We start from the raw sequence: 22,481 nt of genomic DNA on the forward strand, positions 1-22,481 counted from the left end.
CTTCCTGGGACGACTTTTATTGAAAGATAGTTCATTCGATTACATGAAATCAACTTTAACTCAAGAATATCCGTCACAAAAAAATCAGGAAAACAATAGGGGAGTGCAATTAGAATGAAAAGATACAATGTTTCGGAAAAAATCAAACAAGGTTATATTTTTCTAAAACTTTTTTGTTAGTTTATAAATATGTTAAAGTAAAAAGTTCTACTCACAAATTTCGCCGCTAATTGTTTATTAATTGTTTAAACAATAACAATTGTTTTGTATAAATAATGTTAAGAATATGGGTGAATTCAACATTTTATTTTGATAAAAAATGTTTTTATTTTAGTTTTGATTATGCTGAACCCGAATCTGACATTACAATTTGCAAATTCAAAATGGCGGATTCAAAATGGCGGATTTTTTCCTAAAAATCCTTAAAAAGTAGTTGTAAAATCCGAATTTTTAGATAAAACGTGTTTGTTTGCATATATGTGGATATTTTTGAGAGCGTGCTGAACCTGAATCAAATTTTGATAATTTAAATTATAAAATGGCAGATCCAAAATGGCGAATAACTTAAAAATAGTTGTAAAATCATAATTTCTTTACAAAATGTATTTATTTCTACACATATTTATTTTTGAATGCTTTGATAAACCTAACTTAAATGTTAACATTATAAACTATAAAATGGCGGATCTAAAATGCGGATTTTATAAAAATAACATAAAAAAGAACATTTTTCTAAAACATTTATTGTCTATATTTTTAACAGGTTGTTGAATCTGAATTAAAGATTAAAAATTTAAATTTCAAAATGCCGGATCCAAAATGACGGATATTTAAATGAAAAACAAGTAGAATCCAATCAAATAAATATGAAATTTCATTCTTAAAAAAAAGATAAACAAAAATTTTCACAATAATATTAAAAATTAAAATGTATTGGAAAGAATATTTAAAAAAAAACAAATTTTCGATTAGAAGGATATAATTACATATTGGAACATAGTTTTTAATTCCAAACAACTTTTCTTTATATACATTTTCGATATTGTGAAATATAAAGGGACTTTACTCTTGAGTGAAATTCATATTTTTTGACATACCTCGTACAAAATTAACAAAATTTGGTATTTGATGGTTGCATGTTATGTTATATACGATGCAGAGTATTTTATAAAGAATAACTTTTTTTCGTAAAACTGATATTAAAAAAGTTATCAATAGGTTCCAAGTTACGCAGACATACTGTATACGAGCTAAAAAAAATTTTTTTGTTGAACATTTATTATTGTTGAAGCTTATTGTTAAATGTATTTTAGGTAAGTTTTACAGAAAAAAGTTTTGATCACTCTGTATATACATTTTTTCAGCTGGTAATTTTTGGTTTTTGTATTACATTTTTGTTATCTTTCTTAGTTTTCTCAAAAATAAATTGTTTATTTAATTTTTAAACTAAAATAATTCAGTGTTTTTTTAGGATTACATCCCAGGCTTTAAAAAAATAGCAAAAAAATTGTATTAGATTTATTCAAACTTGAATAATACCGTCTTAAAATGGTGGGAGTTCTGTCAAACTACGAAGTTTTCAAAAATTGCATTTTTTGAGACATCGTATTATTTGAACTAAATTTTTGAGATTTTTTTTGAATACAACATCGTTTAGTAAGATGATTGAGGGTTAAGTTGTGCAAATTTGAGAGTTTTATAAATAAAATTGTATTAGTTACACATTTTTAAATCATTTTTAAACAAAATTCATGTAAGGCTCACTTTTCGCCCACACCGTACTTATGTCCATACATTTTATTTCTTTTTATTACAATCATAAGATAGCTTATTTCATCTTCTTTCATGTCCAATTTGTAAAATTTCTTTTGATCCATTAGTTAAAGAATTACATTAAAAAAACTCAATCGTGCACTTCTTCCAACGCTAGTTTACAGTGCGCCAATGTGTGTGAGAAGGGTGACTTTAGCGTTATAAATAAAAAATTACAGAAGCTAGAGATTTAATTTTAGAAAAATCTTTATATAAGGTTTTTTTGTAAAATTTTCTGAATTTTTCAATGGTCATGTCAGTTTTTTTCTAAAAATTATATTTTCGGAGTTATTTAAAAAACATCTAACTTCGCTGTTCATTTGTTTAATAAAAAATGAAGCACCCACTTCTCGAGTAGAACTTTTTGATATGTTGTTTATTAAACATTTCTTAATGAAATTACAAAAAGTTTTATCTTGTTTGATTTTTTCCGAAGTGAAAATCTAAATGCACTCCCCTACAACTCATGATACTATCCCGAAATTGTAAGTATTTGGTCTTACATTCAGTTTAATCTCAAAATAACACCACATTCCGATTTTATATGTAGGTACTTACAAATGTTATTTTAAATTATAAATATGTAATATCAATAATACATAGATATATAAATACAGTTCAACCTGCCATATCCGGACCTGTCATATCCGGACCTCCCCATATCCGGACGGTTCTGCGCCGTCCGAATCTACCGAAATCTACCGAAAAAGGCAGTCCTGCTGTTGGACAACGCACTAAAAGAAGAACTAAAAGATAGCGAAATAATGTATTATAGAATCTATAAAACGTGTCTATCGACGAAGGTTATTGACGGCGTTGATTACTAAAATGTGTGAAGGAGAAAACGTTTCAGAGACTACAAAAGAAGTAGTGGTCTTGATATCCGGATTTTTTCATATCCGGATCGGTATGTCGCCACATTGATCCGGATATGACAGGTTTGACTGTACTAAAATATAAATTATGTACTATCCTCGATATTTTATTGACTTACTAATCGCGGTATTTTATTTCTATTGACATCCTCCTTTAGTATGGGTAACCACATCCTACTGCATTCTACCGAGGTCGAGTGTCGCAAATTCCGCGCCATTATAATTCATTACGTTTGATATTCGTTTCCTTGTTGTAATCATTTTATGGTGTATATCAGTTTTATAAATCTTTAGATAGTTTCTGTGAACTATATATATTTCATAGTATGTTCAAAATATGTTGAGTATTTTTGTTAAGACCAATTTTTAACCGAGATAAAATGACGAAGAGGATTTTTCTAAAGGGCAGTCTGATAACTTATCCGTTATGAACATAAAACTTTATTATTATGATTAGTTTATTTTAATTTTATAGTACAAACAGTTCCAGAAAAATATTGATAGGTAAATATCATTCAATCTGTAATTTACATCTACCAAAATATACCAAAAGTTCTATTTTATTTTTGTTCAAAATACACTTTTTATTTATTAAAAACCTATTAAGCAAACAACAGATATTAAATACTTACATTAAAATTATATTCACATACATGAATACCTTAAGAATGAACTAAAATGTATTTAATGTCCTTTCAACATGCCTGTAACTAGTTAATTAAATTCGTTTCTTATCAACTGGTAATTTAATAAATATTTTTTTGGGAGTTTTAATGCTTGTACTTTTAAATACTAAATAACACTTATAGTATTAACTTTTATTTTCCATAGTAAACACACGCACACAATTCAATTCTATCTCTTCAAAAACTGTATCAAACACGAATGTAAGCAAAATGATTTATACTTTTATACGATACAAGAGATATGTCATTACAGAATATAACGTAGTGAAGTTACAAGTTTTCGCGCGCTTTTTCGATCGTTTGAAATAATTTAAATACAAAGAAGATTTTAAATTTGTATTGCTAAGTTATAAGTTTTTGAGGCGTAAAATTTTGGAAATCTTATTTTTAAATGAAAGTGAACATTATTACGTAATAAAACAAAAATGTGCGAAGTAAAAATATGGTTTTGCTTGCTTTCGATTCAGAGGGATGCACAATCCCTGGACAGCTATTTCTGCCTTACAGGCTCCATCGGCAGAGCTAGCGTGCACACTTCTGAAGCGAAAACTAGCCAGCCCGTCTATTTAAAGTGAATTTCAAAGATCATTTAAATCCACATTGGGACGCTATTCAGCGACATCTCTTAAATGAACTGAAAAGTCTCAGATACAGAATCCACCATTCTAATAAAAATTAAAATGGTAAATAATAATTTAAATCTGAAACTTTTCTTGGTGGAAATTCTTTCTGGTCGGTACATCCTTAATCTGCGACTTTTACAATTTATAAGACCGTTTACAACTTCATAGTACTCAACAACACCTTAAATAGATGGGCTGGCTGGTTTTCGCTTCAGAGGTGTGCACGTTAGCTCTGTTGAGGAAGCCTGTAAGGCAGAAACAGCGGTTCAGGGATTGAAAACCATCTTTTTACTTTTCTATCTTTACTCAGATTTGAGTACTAGTTCTTTCTGTCCTTTTCCTAGACGAGTGAAAACAGAATGTGACTGCCTATACAGTTGAGTCCACGAGTTTTTACCCGTGCGTCATTAATACCTGGCGAGATAAAACACATACTTTTTATCTAGCATGATTCTCTTCCACGCATGAAACTAATGACAAACCAGATGCCGCTTGTTATTAAGTAAAAACACATGTTATTTTTATGAACGATCTAAACTCAGTGCATTGAAAAGGGATAGGTACAAACAAAGACGATTTAAATATGTTTCCACATATTTAAAGTACAATTTCTGGCGTTTTGGTTTGTGTACTTTTGTGGCTGTCAGTTGGTTGAATTTTTTGTTGTTATTTTGTCGAATTTTTGCATTTTGAAGTTATTTATAGTATACAAACAGTTGTTTTCACAACTAATTTTATATCGGAGTTAGAAATGTTTTGATAAGTTTATGTTATTTTACGATAAATTTTGACAAAGTACAAAGCTAACCTTGTTGACACAGTTAATGCTTGTGTTTAATGTTCCGCCAAACTGAATAAAATAACAAGAAGAAAATGTGTTATTGAATGCAGGGCCACCGCTTAAAGGTTGGCCGCCCGTGTGCAACTTAATATTTGCCACCCCCCTTCCAAAATTTTAGTAATTTCAACATAAGTACTAGTATTTAAAGAAATGTACAGGAGACCGTAACGCGTATATGAATAATAATTGCTCTGATCTTGACGTTACTTTTTGACCTGGATCCCGCTTCCGTAAAAAAAAATATTATTATTATGTCAATAATAATATACAGAAATGCAATCTTGAACTAATACCTACATGTGTAAGTTTTTTTTATACCCCATTCCATGCTTATACGACCCTCTTGGATTATCGCGACAACGAATATTTTACTGTACAAAATATGAAGAACGAAAGTAAATTGCAAATTATATTGTTGGTTATTGGAGTAATTATTAGAGCAAAATACTTTCGTACTTCTTACGTTGCACACTAAAATATTCGTTGTCGCGATAATCCAAAACAGTGGTATATTCGTGGAATACACCATACAACACTAGGTACTTACAGAACTTACAGCATTCGGCTTGCTTAATTGTTTACTAATATATTTAGGCCTGAATCCCGCGTACCACAAAAAGTTGCTTAATAGCAAGTTGAAAATTTGTTAATAGCTTAACGGTGTCTAGTCGGACAAACTTTGATGTATTGGAACACTGGAACAGGGAAAGTTTTAATTGTGGAACAGGTTAAAAATTTGGAACGTCAGATTACGAAAACGTTCCATGTATTTTGTCGGACATAACCGATGATTTGTTACCATTTCATTAAACTTTCATGCCAAAATCAGACTGGTGTTTATCACCAACAGAGCATTTTAATGAGTGGAACACGAAGAACATGTTAAATGACAGGAATCATGTTGGTTAGTAATAGCAGTCGTTTTGCATGTGAGTTTAATGAAAGGGTAACAAATCAATTAGATGTTCTGTCCGACAAAATACCTGGGACGTTTTCGTAATCTGAAGTTTTTATAAATTGTTTATTGATTTATTAATCAATGATAATAAACGAATTTATTAAGGCCATGGGTACATAATTCGCAAATATTTTACGGGTTTCCCTACCTTTTCTGTCTTTACATGGATGTCAAATAAACGTCAAATTGAAAGGCAGTTTATTTAGAAGTTCTCCTAAAAATTATTAATTTTTAAGGTTTTTTCTTAACTTTTTGAGTATTACGAGTAGTATAAAGAAGTACTAAACCAGTGATCTGTAAGAAAGTGTGAAATTTAGCGCCTAGAAGTTAAATTTCAGAAAACAAATAATATGGAAGGTATACCACCCGAACCTCCAGATAAAGGTAAATTTTATGTAGAAATGGAAGGAGATGGGATGATGGAATATGAGGAATTAAATAAAAATAACAATAGAGTAAATAATAAGGTAACAAACAAACAAAACCAAACAAGTAGTACTATTGAGGTAAGTAACAAATTTAGTTGCAATAACGATGAAACTTTGACAAATTTAAATCAAACAGATAAGTCAGGTAAGCAAAATTTAAATAAAGTAATAAATTTAAGATTAAAACATAGATATCAATTTGGAGATAATGCACCTTATATAGTACACATAGAAAATAAAAACGGTAACATTGGTCGATTACACAGGATCGGCACGGCCCGTTTGATTTTAAGTGCAGTACCTGAAATTGAAAATAATATCACACAAATTACAGTAGTTGGTAGAAATAAAATCAAGGTAGAACTAAATAATTTTGCTAGTGCTAATAAATTAATTGATTCTCAAATTCTTAAAAGCAAAGAGTATGAGGCATATATTCCAACGTTTTTTACTCAAAAGAAAGGTGTTATAAAATTGGTAGATAAAGAGATAGAAGATAATGATTTAGTATCATTAATTAAACCTAGATTTGGAATTAAATTCGAAGTATTACATGTAAAAAGAATTATGCGGAAAGTGATTCAAGATAATGGTAATACTAATTATGTAAAAACAGGAACCGTAATTGTCACTTTTAAAGGTCAGTCTATACCAAAAAATGTAATAATAGAAAAAATGATATACGAGGTGGAAAATTATACACCCAGAATAATCCAATGTTTAAAGTGTTTGAGATTTGGGCATATAAGTGCCCAATGTAGAGGAAAAGATAGGTGTGAAAGATGTGGCGAAGAACACAACAAATCTAATTGTTCCAATCCGAATAATTTACTTTGTGTATTGTGCAAAGGAAAACACAGCGCTACTGACAAGGGAGCAGATTGTACAGAAAGACAAAAACAGGAATATATTAAAAAAATTATGAATAATGAAAATATAACATATTATGAAGCTAATAATAAATATAAAAAATGTTATTCAACAGTAAGTAAAGACCAAGAAAATACTTCAAATAAATATACAATATCTAAACGAAAAAGATCAAGTAGTATTGATTCTAGTAGTGTAGATAAAGAAACAATGGAAGCACGCAGAAAAATTTTGCAAACACCAAGAATACAAAGTCAGCCTTGTTATAATTTTAATAATCCCATTTATTCTAACACAACACAAACACAAAACGATAATCAAAATAATATAGGAGAAATAATAGTAAACTTTATTTCAGCAACATTAAATCAAATTAATCACAATTTAGATCAAAAAACGTTGGAATTATTAAAAAACAATATTTCACAATTATTATTACCTCGTGATGGCTAACGTTTCATTTCTTCAATGGAATGCGAGATCAATTAAAACAAATAAGGGTTATTTAGAAAAATTCTTGTATGACAATAAAATAGATATAGGATTAATATCAGAAACTTGGTTAAAAAAAAGTAATTTTATTAACTTTACTGGTTATAATGTCTTTAGGAATGATAGAGATGATGGATATGGTGGAGTAGCCATCCTTTTGAAAAAATTAATAAAATTTTACAACAGTCCTACTTTTCACCAAATTAATGACATAATGTGCAATAGCATATCAATTAAAATTCAATCCGGAAAAAAGTTAAACATTTATTCAATATACGTAAAACCAAATCTTAAAATCACTCTAAATGAATGGAAAAAGTTTTTTAATAGTCTAGAGAAGCCTTTTATAATTGGTGGTGATTTTAATAGCCACAATTATGTTTGGGGTTGTAGTACTGTAGATACTATAGGAAAAAATCTGTTAGAAGCTATTGAGGACTGTAATCTTGTAATTTTAAATAATGGTAAAGAAACTTTGATGCGTAGACCGAATAGCAATAATAAATCTGCAATAGATCTTACAATATGCTCAGCAAATATTAGTCATTTTTTCGATTGGGATGTTGTGGACGAGACATTAGGATCAAATCATTTTGCTATTATTATTAAGTCAAATATTAATGTTAATAAAGCGGAATGTGTAAATACAAAATTTCAATGGAACATAAATAAAGCGGATTGGTCTCTTTTCTCTTCTATCACTGATAATTTCATGGAAATAGATAATAATTTAAATTACCAACAATTTTTAAATAAATTAAACGAATATTGTAAGATATGTATACCGGAGAAGAGAACAGGGACTAATCCACGATTTAGAAAAACTTGGTGGAATGACAATTGTAAAAAGGTAATAGAAGAACAAAAACTAGCTTTACGCAAGTTTAAACTACAGTCTAATATACAAAATTATATAAATTATAATAAATGTGTAGCGAAAACCAAAAAAGTTGTATTAGAGAGTAAGCGTAATGCATGGAGAAATTTTTGTAAAACTTTAAACAAAAATACACCAATTAAAGATATGTGGAATCAAGCCAAACGATTACAAAACATTTTTAAACCACAAGTAAATCCAGTGACTGAAGGAGAATGGGTTGAGGAGTTTTTAAGAAAATTATGTCCAGATAATATATTTTCAAAAATTAATGTAATGGAAAGAAAAAACTCTATGCATCCACTTTCAATTCCATTTAGTTTCTGTGAATTAGAAATAAGCCTTAAGAATAAGAAAAATACTTCTCCAGGTATAGATAATGTACATTATATTATGTTGGCCAATTTACATCAAAAAGGGAAAGAAACACTATTAAATTTTTTTAATCAAATATGGTTATCAGAAGATATTCCAGATAACTGGAGAGAGTACCGGGTGATTCCTATTCTCAAAACAAATCGGAATCCTGATTCAGCAGAATCTTATAGAGGTATTTCATTGAGCTCCTGCATAACAAAAACACTGGAAAGAATGATAAAACTTAGGCTCGAAAGTTGGCTAGAAAAAAACAATAAATTATCACAAACACAATTTGGATTTCGAAAAAATCATTCTACTGTGGAAGCTGTGAGTCATTTGGTAACAGATATAAATTTAGCGTTTACGAAAAATTCTTCAGTAATCGCTCTTTTATTAGATGTTGAAGCAGCATACGACAACGTTAATTTAAATATACTATATAACAAAATGATACAAATAGGTCTGCCAGAATGCTTCTGTCAAAAAATAATAAAATTGTATGACTGTAGAAAAATTTATATATCGGTAAATAATAACACATTTGGTCCAAGACTAGCGATGGGTGGTTTACCTCAAGGAGGAATATTAAGCCCTTTGTTATATTTAATTTACACTTCTGATATAGAAAAAAATTTAAACTCAACAAAAATTTTACAATTTGCAGATGATATAGTTATTTATCAAGAAAACATTAAAATAGAAAATGCAGTCAAATCCATTGAAGAAGGAGACAAACATATTAAAATATGGAGTGAATTACATGGACTAAATATATCTGATTCCAAAACCAAATTATGTATTTTTACAAGAAAACGAAAAGAAATACCCAATCACATCTTAATAAACAATATATCCTATCCTGTACAAAGTTATGTTAAATATTTGGGTATTACTCTGGATAGACAGCTTCTCTGGAAAGAACATATAGACCATATAGTTAAAAAAACAGAAAAAGGAATAAACCTTCTTCGATTCGTATCACACTTACGTTGGGGAGCAGATCCAAATATTTCTTTGTTGTTATTTAAAAATAATATAAGAGCTATATTCGACTACGGATCAATATTATACAGTGACGCATCACAGTGTCATTTAAATAAAATAGACAAAATCATTAATAAATCCCTTAGATTGTGTATAGGAGCCCTAAGAAGTACACCGATAAATAATCTACAAGTTGAATGCTGTGAAATGCCGATGGATATAAGACGAAAAAAACTTGGCATCAACCTTTTAGTTAGATTGTATGAAAAAAAGGCAAGTTTAATTTCCAAAATACATCAACTGTTTTTAGCAGACTTGACAGAAAAATATTGGATAAAAAAGAAAACTCTAAATATGGTAGATTTATATTCAAAAATGACAATATATGAAAAACAACTTTATAAATATGACATAAACCCAAATTATAATATTGACTTTAATAGTATGGAACAAGTTCAGGTATACTTTTTAAGGGACTATAGCAAGTTGCCTATATCTTTAAGAAAATTAGTGTTTATCTCCGACAGTTCACAAATGTTCAAAGATTATTGTATGCTATATACAGATGCATCAAAAAATATTGAAGGTGTGGGATGTGCCTATTGGGATAGCAGTAATAAAATTAGTAAAATGTTTAAACTAAATTCTGTTATGAGTATATACACAGCTGAATTAATAGCGATAATGGAAGCACTAAAATATTTATCTAATATAAATCATTTAAAGTTTATAATTTTTAGTGACAGTAAAAGTTCTCTTAGTAAAATTAGTGCTATAAATCCTAAATCAAAAGTGAACTACATTGAATTATATATCATAAATAAAATTAAAGAACTTCAGCAACAAGGAAAGTCTGTTAAGTTGGCATGGGTTAAAAGCCACTGTGGAATAACTGGAAATGAAGTGGTAGATGAATTGGCTAAAAACGCGGTGACACAAGGAGTATTAACCCATTATCTTTGTACGCCAAAAGATATTGAATCAAATTTATTCAAAGAGATTAAGAAAGAATGGAAAGAAAGGTATATTGATGAAAACGTAAATACAGGAAACCACTACAGATCAATCAGAAACTATATAACGGATAAACCTTGGTTTTCTAAAATGGAGTCGACAAAAGATATGATAAGAACCATATGCAGAATGAGATTTGACCACTGTCTTACTCCATCATATTTATTTAAAATTAATATAGCTGATAGTCCACAATGTATTTGTGGACAGTTGGGCAATCTACAACACAAAATTTTGACCTGTTCTCTTATCTCTAATAAAGTTAATATGTTTTTAAATTCACTGTATTCTTTGACTGATGTCCACCATCCCATTAATTTAAATTATTTATTAACATTAGAAAATAATGAGTTGGTATACCGACTATTGTATAAACATATTTTAGATATTAAGCTTAAATTGTAATTGTAAAATATAGAGTAAGTATTTCTTGTAAATTGTTATATGTTAAAAGAAAAAGAAAAGAAAAGAAAAGAAAAAAAAAAAAAGAAAAGAAATATAAAAAAAAAAATAATAAAATAAAAAAAAAAAAAAAAATAAAAAAATAAAAATAAAAAAAAAATAAAAAAATAAAAAAAAAAAATAAAAAAAAAAGAAAGAAAAAATATAAAAAAGATATATAAAAAAAATAGAAAAAAAATATAATAATTAATAAAATATAAAAAAAATATGTAGATAAAAATGAATGACGAACTTGGACAGTCCATAGTAAAATAGCTTTCGAATGAAGTAGAGGGCTAAAGAAGAATGTTGCAGTTTTTGCTGTGGAACTCTGAGAACATCATTTGGAAAAAAATTAATAAAAATATGTATATATATATATATATATATATATATATATATATATATATATGAAAATTACTAAGTTCTCGGGAAGAACCGCGTTGAGAATTTATAACTCAAAAGAATTTATAACTTAAGGCAAACACTCTTACAAAACGGCTACCATAAAACCCAAATCAATAGGAGCATTCAGAAACATCTAAATCCCATTCCATCTAATAAAGAAAACTTGCCGCCCGATCAACCCAAAATCTTTCTACCTTTTATCAAAGGTGTCACTGACAAGATTAGTAGAATTCTTACCCCTCTAAATATCAAAACCGTCTTCACTACTCACTCCAAGTTGTGCAATCTTGTCAGATCCGTAAAAGACCAAATCCCCAATGAAGACCATGGTGTCTACGAGATACCTTGTTCCAGTTGCCCACGGACATACATAGAACAGACAAACCGACGAATCCAAAACCGTATCTACGAACATTCCATATCTGTAAAACATTCCGACACTACTTCAGCCCTTGCCCAACATCATATTCAGACAGGTCACCAAATAGATTTCGAGAAAGCAAAAACCATCGCCCCTGTCCGCTCCTTAAAATCGAGAATCATCCGTGAAGCCATCGAAATTGAAAAACGCCCTCACAGCCTAAACACACGCGATGACGCCAAAAGACTGCCGGCAACATGGCGACCGCTGCTTCGGCGAATCCCCACGTCAGTCGATCCCACTCAGGCCTCTCCCGCGCATACAGTTCCCGCGCGCACTGAGAGTATAAAAGGAGCTACACAGGCGAAGACAGGTCGTCACTCGACACTGAGGAGTAGGCAGATTGAGACCTCAGTGCCGCTTGACCGTTCTCCTAGAGAACAAGACACTACTGGTACGTCACGAGTGAAGGGAGTAGGCAGATTGAGACCCCGAACTCGAACGGAACCATACCCCTCTTGATAATGGCTCCAAAAAGGGTGCCGAAACGTCGAGTTATAAATTCTCAACGCGGTTCTTCCCGAGAACTTAGTAATTTTCATTTACCTGACCGCGGAAATCTTTCCGAACATATATATATATATATATATATATATATATATATATATATATATATATATATATATATATATAAATTATTAAAAAAAAATACAAAAATAATTATTTATTAGTAGAATTGTTTATTATATTAGTATTACTTTTAGGATAAGATACGAAAAAATGACTAATAAAATAAAAAATAGTAAAATTGGCGAATGGATTTAGTGTCCGCAGTCATATAAACCCAAACAAACAACAACTGTCTTTACATGGCAAATTACGTGTAGTAAAATTCACACTGGTATGGATATGTACATATTACTAGAATGTCATTCTACTTGACAATGTCATAACTAGCTTAAAGAGATGGCTATTGAATGTTCTTAGATAACTGTTATTTTTTGTATAATTGCAAATTATTAATTCAGTTAATAAATGTGATAATTTTTTCACTAGCTATGTATTCAGTGATTGTAATAATTTATATGTACCTACAACAAAAACTAATACTCAATCGAGAAAAGAGGAGAAGTGTTAAAGTGATTTTTTAATAAACGGAATAACTTTTAACGGAAACTTTTTTAATAAATGGAACGCTTACAATTTTGAACATCTTTAACAACAAAATACTTGGATCACAGAATATATCTTGATGTATTCTCTGCTTCTATCTTCCATAAATAATACACAATAAATAAATTTTTATAAAGTTCACCTTTTAAATAAATTATTTATCAAATACACTATATATAATATTATTTAATCAACAATTCAAAATATTCCAGATTCATGTCAAATAATTATTTAAAATTGTCACTGATTGTCAGTGTCTGACAATATTCTATTCGACTGAGTGCGTTGTATGACAAAGATAGATTTGGAAAATTACCACGGACATTGTGTTCATTTTTTTCGAATCCTGAAAAAACCAATAAATATTTTTGAAAAATCTAAACGCAGAATGAAAGACTAAATTATTACCGAGGGCCGAAAGTCCCTTAGAATAAATGAAAAGTTTATTTTGAATGAGATATTTGAAATTAAAAATAACACTAAATTTTCTCTTAGTTTTTCACCCCTGTAACTTATTAAAATAAACATTATAGAAGTTCTCAGGGACTTTCGGCCCTCGCTAATAACGCAATCTTTCATTCTGCATTTAAATTTTTTAAAAATACTTATTAGTTTTCTTAGGATTCGAAAAAAATGAATCCCCATTTGAATAGCATTGCAGCCGAGAAAACGTACCGATCCTCTTAAGCTACTTCAATTGTAGGTGTAATTTTTGCACCAAAATTTTTAAGCAAAACTTAAATTTGACATTCTATTTTATTAATAACGTCAAATTTTATACTATAACCCGTGATCGGAATAATACCCACTTTCTGTCACTTGCTGTTGCGTTTAGTAAATTTCCGACTTATATTTCGTATGCTTTAAATGATGACGCACGGGTAAAGACTCGTGGACCCAACTGTAGTGGAGTCCTTTTTGTTTTCGTCGCCTGCGGTCTTATAAATTGTAAAAGTCGCAGATTAATGATGTACTAGAAAGAATTTCCAACAAGAAAAGTTTTAGATTTAAATTATTATTTACCATTTTAATTTTTATTAGAATGGTGGATTCTGTATCTGAGACTTTTCACTTCAAAAGTGTGCAAGTTCCCTATTGTTATTGTTTTTTGCGCGTCATACAAAGGAATTGTAGACATTTTGGACTCGTATTTTATTTTTCAATAAGCGTGAAATGTTTTACGAGCATTTACATTAAGCAAATCCGTACGACACTGCAATTTTACAGTATTACAATGTAAAAATGAATGTGTAAACCATTCAGTCACCGCAGCTGTACGTACGCGCGAGTCGGGAGTTCGGATAAGTGATCGATGGATTGATCGACGCTCTACTGTACTTAAGTTAATTGACACTGACTTTTTAAAATGTTCCCTTCTGTTTCATTAAATTTTTCCTTAAATAAAAAAATATGTACCTATTCTGGTTTTTATTTTAGATTTTAACGAAGATGAGAACACAGCAGAAACTATGAAAAAAATATCTACAAGCTCCGTAAGCAGAGCTGCAGAAGAAAACACTTTAAAATGTGAATATTGTTTTAAGCTGTTTAATTATAAAAGTTCTTTGGAAGAACATATGAGAGGTCACACTGGAGAAAAACCTTACAAGTGCGAAATTTGTTTTAAGCAGTTTGCTTATAGAAGTTCATTGCATACACATATGAAACTTCACACGGGAGAAAAGCTTTATATGTGTGAAATCTGTTTTAAGCGGTTTACTTATAAAAATACTCTAGATATACATAGGACCGTTCACATCGACGAAAAACATTATAAGTGTGAAATTTGTTTCAAGCAGTTTTCCCAGAAAACCAATTTGGAGAGACACTTAAGAGTGCACACTGGGGAAAAGCCATACAAGTGCGAAGTTTGTTTTAAGCAATTTACTCGATTAAGTATTTTGAATGATCATACGAAAGTTCACACCGGGGAAAAACCATACAAGTGTGAAATTTGTTTTATGCAGTTTTCTCAGAAAGGAAATTTGAATAGACATGTTAGAACTCATACGGGATAGAAACCGTGCAAGTGTGAAATGTTATGATATTTGAAAGCCGCTGACCTTAAAGTAGGAAATCCATTATGAACCCCCGGCTCGACACAGGACAGGCCGGCACGGCACGTCCAAAAACCCATTTGTAACGGCCGGCACGGCATCGGATAAATGATCATTTGCCAGGGAGAGCTCGTCGGATGAAGAGGTTATAATACACACACCGGCAAAATTAGCCGAACACCTTAACAATGGGACATGTTTGATGTCTCGAATTTTCTAAACCAGTGGTCCGATGTGAGTGATTCTTTTAGTGTGTTATAGCCTTATTATTTAAGAATATCGTTGTGATAATATTGTTGCTAGACACACAGGCGTAGCCAGGTTTTAGTTTCGGAGGGGGTTCAAAAAAGTAAAACGACTAAAACTACATAAAATAACCTTTATATTCATAATAAAAATTTGAAATATGTTAATATCTTAACTTTTCGGGGAGGGTTTGAACCCCCAAAACCCCCCCTGGCTACGCCCGTGGCTAGACATGCAAACATCATTTTATACCGGGTGTACCAATCATACTGTGATTTTTTCTTAAAGTTTGGAACACCTTGTGGAATATTCTAGCATATGTATAATAATAAAATTAAAACTCGGTTGTAGAGTTAGGCTTTCTTAACATTTTACTTTTCGATTCATTTCATTATGTGGGATAATAAAAAAGTTATGTGCGTTAACAACTATCCATGTTTTTCATCAATAAATCCTCATAGTAGGGGAGGGAAATATGCTAAATTTGCAGTTACTCGAGCGTTATGGGGACCTACTGGATTGTGAAGAGTACCTATGTGCTAAAACCAGAAAAAGGTTAAGTTAAGTTTTCATATAGCGGGGGACTTTTCATTTTTTTATTTAATTTTCCATTTGAAACAATCGGTTTTTTCCGATTATAGCGCGATCTATCCATAATTCGAAAAAATGTGTCGAATAAAAGTTGCTTATTTTTACGTAAAGAATCCAAATCTGCAATAAAAATTGGGGCTCCTATTTAAGATTTTAAATTAAATCCCCCACCCCCACCTCCGTGGGGGCTCGTGTTTGGTGCCATTCGATAGATTTTTCAAAAATATTGAATACGTGTATTTTGCAGCTTTTCGATCTGATGTTCATTTTTCGTCGACGTTGTATATAAAATTTGTAATAAAACATGCAAAAATAAATACTGAATATTACATACTTGATTCAAATGCATGTGCGCTCAGCGTTTGACATTAAAACCCCCTCGAAGCTAGTTCAGCTGAAATCCACGGGAGGTCGTCATTGTGACATCGCTTAGTAATTTATTTATTTAATACATCTATTAATATATTGAATTACTTTAGGCTTGTTTATTAAACTAAGCAGATAATGATGGTAGAGGAGCCCAAGCGGGGATTTTTGCAGTTACTCGAGCGCGTCAGGTTATCACATGGGGAGAAACCTTGTACCCTGTAAATGTACCTATACCATATATTGGTTCTTAACACCGGGGAATTTTTTAAGGGGGGGCCGAAAAAAAATCTATTCTTAGAAAAACTCGAAATCGTCAGATTAAGATAAGGTAAGTTAAGTACATGCAAAAATAGTGTATATTTCAAAACTCTAACAAACTCTGACGTACGAAAATGGTGAGTCACAAAGTTTAAAAAAAACGAATATTTCGCGAAATAAACGTCAGATTGAAAAACTAAAAAACACGTGTTTAATATTTTTCAAAAATCTATCGAATAATACTAAACACGTCACCCCACAAAGAGGGGTGGGGGGTAAATTAAAAATTTTAAAAACGATACTTCGCGAAATGAACGTCAGATCGTAAAACTTCAAAATACACGTATTTAATATTTTTCAAAAATCTATCGAATGGCACCAAACACGACCCCCCCACGGAGGTGGGGTGGGGGTTACTTTAAAATCTTAAATAGGAGCCCCCAATTTTTATTGCAGATTTGGATTCTTGACGTAAAAATAAGCAACTTTTATTCGCAACATTTTTTCCAATTATGGATAGATGGCGCTATAATCGGAAAAAACGATTGGTGGAAATGGAAAATTAAATTAAAAAATGGAGAGTCCCACACTTTATGGAAAACTTATCTTAACTTTTTTTGGTTTTAGCACCCACTCTTCACAATCTAATAGGTCCCCATAACGCTCGAGTAACTTCAAATTTAGCATACTTTCCTACCCTACTATGAGGATTTATTGATGAAAAACATGGCTAGTTGTTAAAGCCCATAACTTTTTTATTTTCCAATATAAGCAGCAAATGAATTAAACAAGAAAATGTTAAGAAATCCTAAGGCTATAATTGAGTTTTAATTTCAATATTTTATATATGCTAGAATATTCCACAGGCGGGTGTTCCGAACTTTAAGAAAAAAACACAATATGATTGTTACACCCGGTATAAAATGACATTTACCTGCCTAGCAACAATATTATTACACCGATATTCTTAAATAATAAGGCTATAACATACTAAAAGAATCACTCAAATCGGACAACAGGTTTAGGAAATTTGAGCCATCAAACATGTCCCATTTTTAAGGTGTTCGGCTAATTTTGCCGGTGTGTGTAGTAAGTGCAATTTATGCTGAGATTGAAACAAACGAAAATGCAAAATTACGACGGAAACATCGGTTTTGGGTGCACGAAATATTAAAAAAAAAGAAGAGAATATGGCGATTTTCATCATCTTTTCCCGCATTTGTTAAAATATGATGCAAACAATAATTAAATTTAAAAAAATAATTGTAATTGGTTGTATTTAAATAAATTAAATTAGTTATTATGTGTTGTAGATAAAATAAATGTAAGTTTTTTTAGATAATTTAAATAAGTAAAAGTGCTTGTGAAATAAAGGACTTATAAAGTAAGTCTTTATCTATTTAATAATTAATAAAAGTCAATTCGCGTAATAGTAAAAAACATAACAAATTTGTTTTAAATTGAGAACGTGAGACAGGTGGCCATGGTTTATCAATTACTTCTTTATATAAACTTGCGTGCATAGAAATGCCCACTTTAAACTTTTGACTTTAACTGGATGTATTTCTCAAACTAATTACTTCCACCAAAAAAAGTATATCATCATCACAGCCAAATTTGTCCACTGTAGGACATAGGCCTCCTCAATGTCTCCACCCCTCTCTATCCTGCGCAGCTCCAATCCAGTTTGTCTCTATTCTTTTAATGTCATCCGTCCATCTGTTAGGTGGTCTTCCACGACTTCGCTTGTCTGCCCTGAGTCGCCACTTGAAAATCTTCAGTTCCCAAACACGAGCATTAATGGAAGAGAGGAGAAAAATGCAAAGTAATAGAAGTAAAGACCACCATGAACTTAGAGAGATAAGTAAAAGAATACAAAAATCTATTAGGACGGATAACCGAAAATATGAAATGAGCAAAGTAATAGAAGTAAAGACCACCATGAACTTAGAGAGATAAGTAAAAGAATACAAAAATCTATTAGGACGGATATCCGAAAATATGAAAATGAACAAATTAAACAAACAATTGCAGATAGCAAGAGCCTCAAAGTCAGTGCCGGATTAACCATTAGGGAAAGTAGGCAGTTGCCTAGGGGCTTCGCAGGGCCCAAAACGAAAATATAAAATTGTTAAAATATAAAAATTTGCCAAATTTTTACCTTTACCCAACTGACAATATAATCTAAACAATATATTTCTACGAGTTGTATCTGTTTTGAGTAATACCTAATAAAATATTTTTATACCTAAACTATTGAAAAACATTTCAGGTAACCTAGTAAATACAAGATTTTGGCAATATAAGTAACTACAATGGGGTAAGGTTATATCAACCATAATAAATTTATTTGAATTTGGACATTTGTCACGTACATTCTATGAAGTTTTATAATTCTATTGTATAGATATAAGAAAACTTAATATTATTGGCGTTGGGTGGTTTTATTTAAACATCGATGGTTCTTTCAATCTAATATTTAGGTATATCGAAGTCATCTTTTCTTAGTTTGGTTTTGTTCTTTGGAAGAGAATAATAGTTATCGTGTAGTTAGGTGCAATAGTTGATTTTATAAATTTGCACATCAGATTGATTAATATTTTATTCTAATAACTTCATTTTAAAGCAGTGCCAGGGCACTTTTAAGTGATCACCAGACACCTTAATTTTTGATTTAGTGTATTTATCTGTTGTGCTTGGTATAATATTGGAATGTAAGCATTTGTTTTGATCTCTACATATTACACGCGCTATGAGGAAATCCCTCACCATATTTGTTTATAACCAATGAAATTGTGTAAACTAATACGATAACCTTAAGCACCCAGGAATGCCTTTAGCATGGTTTATGAGAGGGTATGAAAAAGTTATAGAATATTTCAGACGGCCAGTGTGCTGTGTGATAGTTGAAAGAAGAGACATCCCTCTTCAAGTGAGGGAATTCCTCACTGCGCGTGCAATCACAGTGAAATAACGTTTCTATTATCTCAAAGAAACTTTTAGGTTTTTATTTAATATTTAGGTAGGTTTAATTAAAATATTATTGTTTGGATTAGGTTAGGAACAGGGGCACACCGAGGGGGGGTTTGGGGGTTAAAATCCCACCCAGAGCATATAGAAATATATATATAAAAGAAAGTAGGAAAATGTAACTTGTCTTTCACAAATAATACAAAAAACTTTCGATGCCCAAGCAAACCCCACTCCGCCCCCCCCCCCGAGGAAAATTCTAGGTGCGCCACTGGTTAAGAACCCATTTTTAAATTTACCTATTCTAATTGGGAAATAAGCCACAATTTAACTTGAAAAATTGATTTTATTGACGTTTCGAATTCCACCTCGGACGTCGTTATTAAAATACAAAATATTAATAGTTAATTACATAAATGCCACAAAGAAATCCCTAATAGCACACGACGTCCTTTGGACGTCCAAAATAGGTCCATTTTTGGTCCTAACGTCCATGGACTATAAACGGACGTCCTTCGGAAGGAATAAAAATGGACGTCCTTTGGACGTCCATACTGGACGAAATACGGACGTTTTATGAACGCTTATATTGGACACATTATACCAATTACGGGATCAAATAGCAAAATAATTCAATAAAATATTAACTTGCGTTAACTTTACGTTAATGAAATACAGTCAAACCTGTCACTAACGGCCACTAAAATGAAAGAACTATTGGCCGATATAGAAAAGTGGTCGTTATTGCCAGTTTTTGTAGCCTACATATACAGTACAACCTGTGTTACTGGCCACCTGTACTAACGGCCAGTTTAAAAATTCCCCAAACCAATTATATCTAGACTACAAAAACTGGCAATACTGGTCACCTTTCTATATCGGCCAATAGCTTTTTCATTTTTAGCGGCCGTTACTGACAGGTTTTACTGTAATTAGTGTGGGGAATTTTTAAACGGGCCGTTAGTACAGGTGGCCGGTGTTGGCAGGGGGCCGGTAACACAAGTTTTACTGTAGTTTAAATCGAAAAGATTAAATCTTAATTCAAAATTGTATATTAAATTATTACAATTATATAAACTATATAGTTTAATATCCAAAACATGTTTTGATTTCATGTAATGTAATGAAAATCTTATTTGTAAATTATTGGTTACAATGTTTAACAACAGGAAATATTCAAGAATAAATAAAATAAAAGTTTCCCCTAACAACAAAACATTCCAGGAATTCTACTATCAAAGTTCTATTCCGTGAACATCTGATTAAATTATGGCTGGAAAGTTACCACAAGATATTCTATGAAAAGAGTACAATGTCCTCCTGGAGGGGTAAAATTTTCCATACTCAGGCCATTTACTATTCAATTTGCGTTCATTTTCAAATTTGCCGCGCGAGTATCTATGTAGCGTCGCGTGGTCATTGGTCATCAAGTCATCAATTATTTCATTTTCATCATAAGATAACCTAAAAATTTAGTAAAAATTTTGATTGGAAAAAAATGCATCGATAAGGGGGTGAAAAATGGAAATTAGTGGCTTTTTTTTGCTGTACTCAACTGTACTGTTTAGTATGCTAGTTTTGGCTATGGCTGGATCTCTTAAACAATTATGTAAGTATTATAAAATCCGTTTTCAATTTTCTTTATGAAAGGAATCATTTATGCATGTATTACCTGTAAATATTTTGATTTTTAATTGTAAAGAATAGAAAAATTACCGTTCATTTTAATTTTTTTTAGAATCAGCTGAAAGTGGTCTACAAAAAACCAGATATAACCAAAATAAAGATATAAAAAGTGTATTGGCTAATTGGAAGAAACTCAACATTGTCCGAGCATAATAAGTTATTACTTTATAAACAAATATTAAGACCTAGGAATGGAACCTGGATATAATCATCAAGAAGATAGCAGGAATCCCGACAAACAACTTAAATAAGTACAAGAATATTGAGGAAATCCAGCTCCTCGATACTACTGGGCAAACTAGAAGATTGAAGAGGACAAAGCCTTTTGAACTAGTTTGAGTGATAGGTGATAGTGAAAAGCAGAGCATAGTGCGTGATGTGGCTGTGTATGTTAGAATAGTGCACGATCTTGTTAGATTAGATAAGAGACGCTATCGGGTAAGCGCTTCATTTTAAGAAACAGTAGTAATTTAGGTTAAATTAAAATTGCTCATTGGTCAGTTATGACCAGATTGCTTTTTTTATGTTTGGCAAAAAGGGCGTAAGTCAGAATTGCACATTGCTAATGTTTTGATGATTTCTGGACCAGCAAAAAACTGTTGTAGACGTAAACTGTATGTACCAATAAAAAGAGCCGATTTTTCTGGTCCAGAAATCATCAAAACATTATAGATGTGCATTTCTGACTTAAGCCCTTTTTCCCAAACATCAGAGAATTGTAATGTACAAATTCTCCTATCTGATTTTTCATGAATTTTGTAGGAGACGAAAAACCATTTTTAGGATCATCTCCTGCTTTCACATGTAAATTTTGACATGTCTTGTAGTAAATAGATAGTTGAATTTACTACAAAACATGTCAAAAAATATATGAAAACAGGAGGTGACCATAAAAAAAGTTTTTAGTCTCTCTTACAAAACTCATGAAAAAACAAATCGGAGGTATGTCACATCAGTGACTATATCCAGGGAATGTCTAAAAAATATACTTTGATGTCCCAAGAACCAAATATAACCTATATATATATATATATATATATATATATATATATATATATATATATATATATATATTATATGTGATTTAATTTATGACCTGTA

At 30.9% G+C, this 22,481-nt stretch overlaps 1 protein-coding gene across 1 annotated transcript in view; it reads left to right on the forward strand.

The window, feature by feature from the left end:
* The window catches only part of LOC114345046 (zinc finger protein 239-like), an 83,323-nt gene extending 63,051 nt beyond the window's left edge, over positions 1 to 20,272 (forward strand). The window contains exon 4 of the mRNA XM_050653486.1: positions 14,641 to 20,272. Coding sequence (XP_050509443.1) covers positions 14,641 to 15,221 — 581 coding nt within the window. The 3' untranslated portion in view covers positions 15,222 to 20,272. The remainder of the gene's footprint in view (positions 1 to 14,640) is intronic.
* Positions 20,273 to 22,481: the final 2,209 nt, after the last annotated feature.

This window comes from Diabrotica virgifera, chromosome 6 (genome assembly GCF_917563875.1).
Source record: "Diabrotica virgifera virgifera chromosome 6, PGI_DIABVI_V3a".
Classification (NCBI taxonomy): domain Eukaryota; kingdom Metazoa; phylum Arthropoda; class Insecta; order Coleoptera; family Chrysomelidae; genus Diabrotica; species Diabrotica virgifera.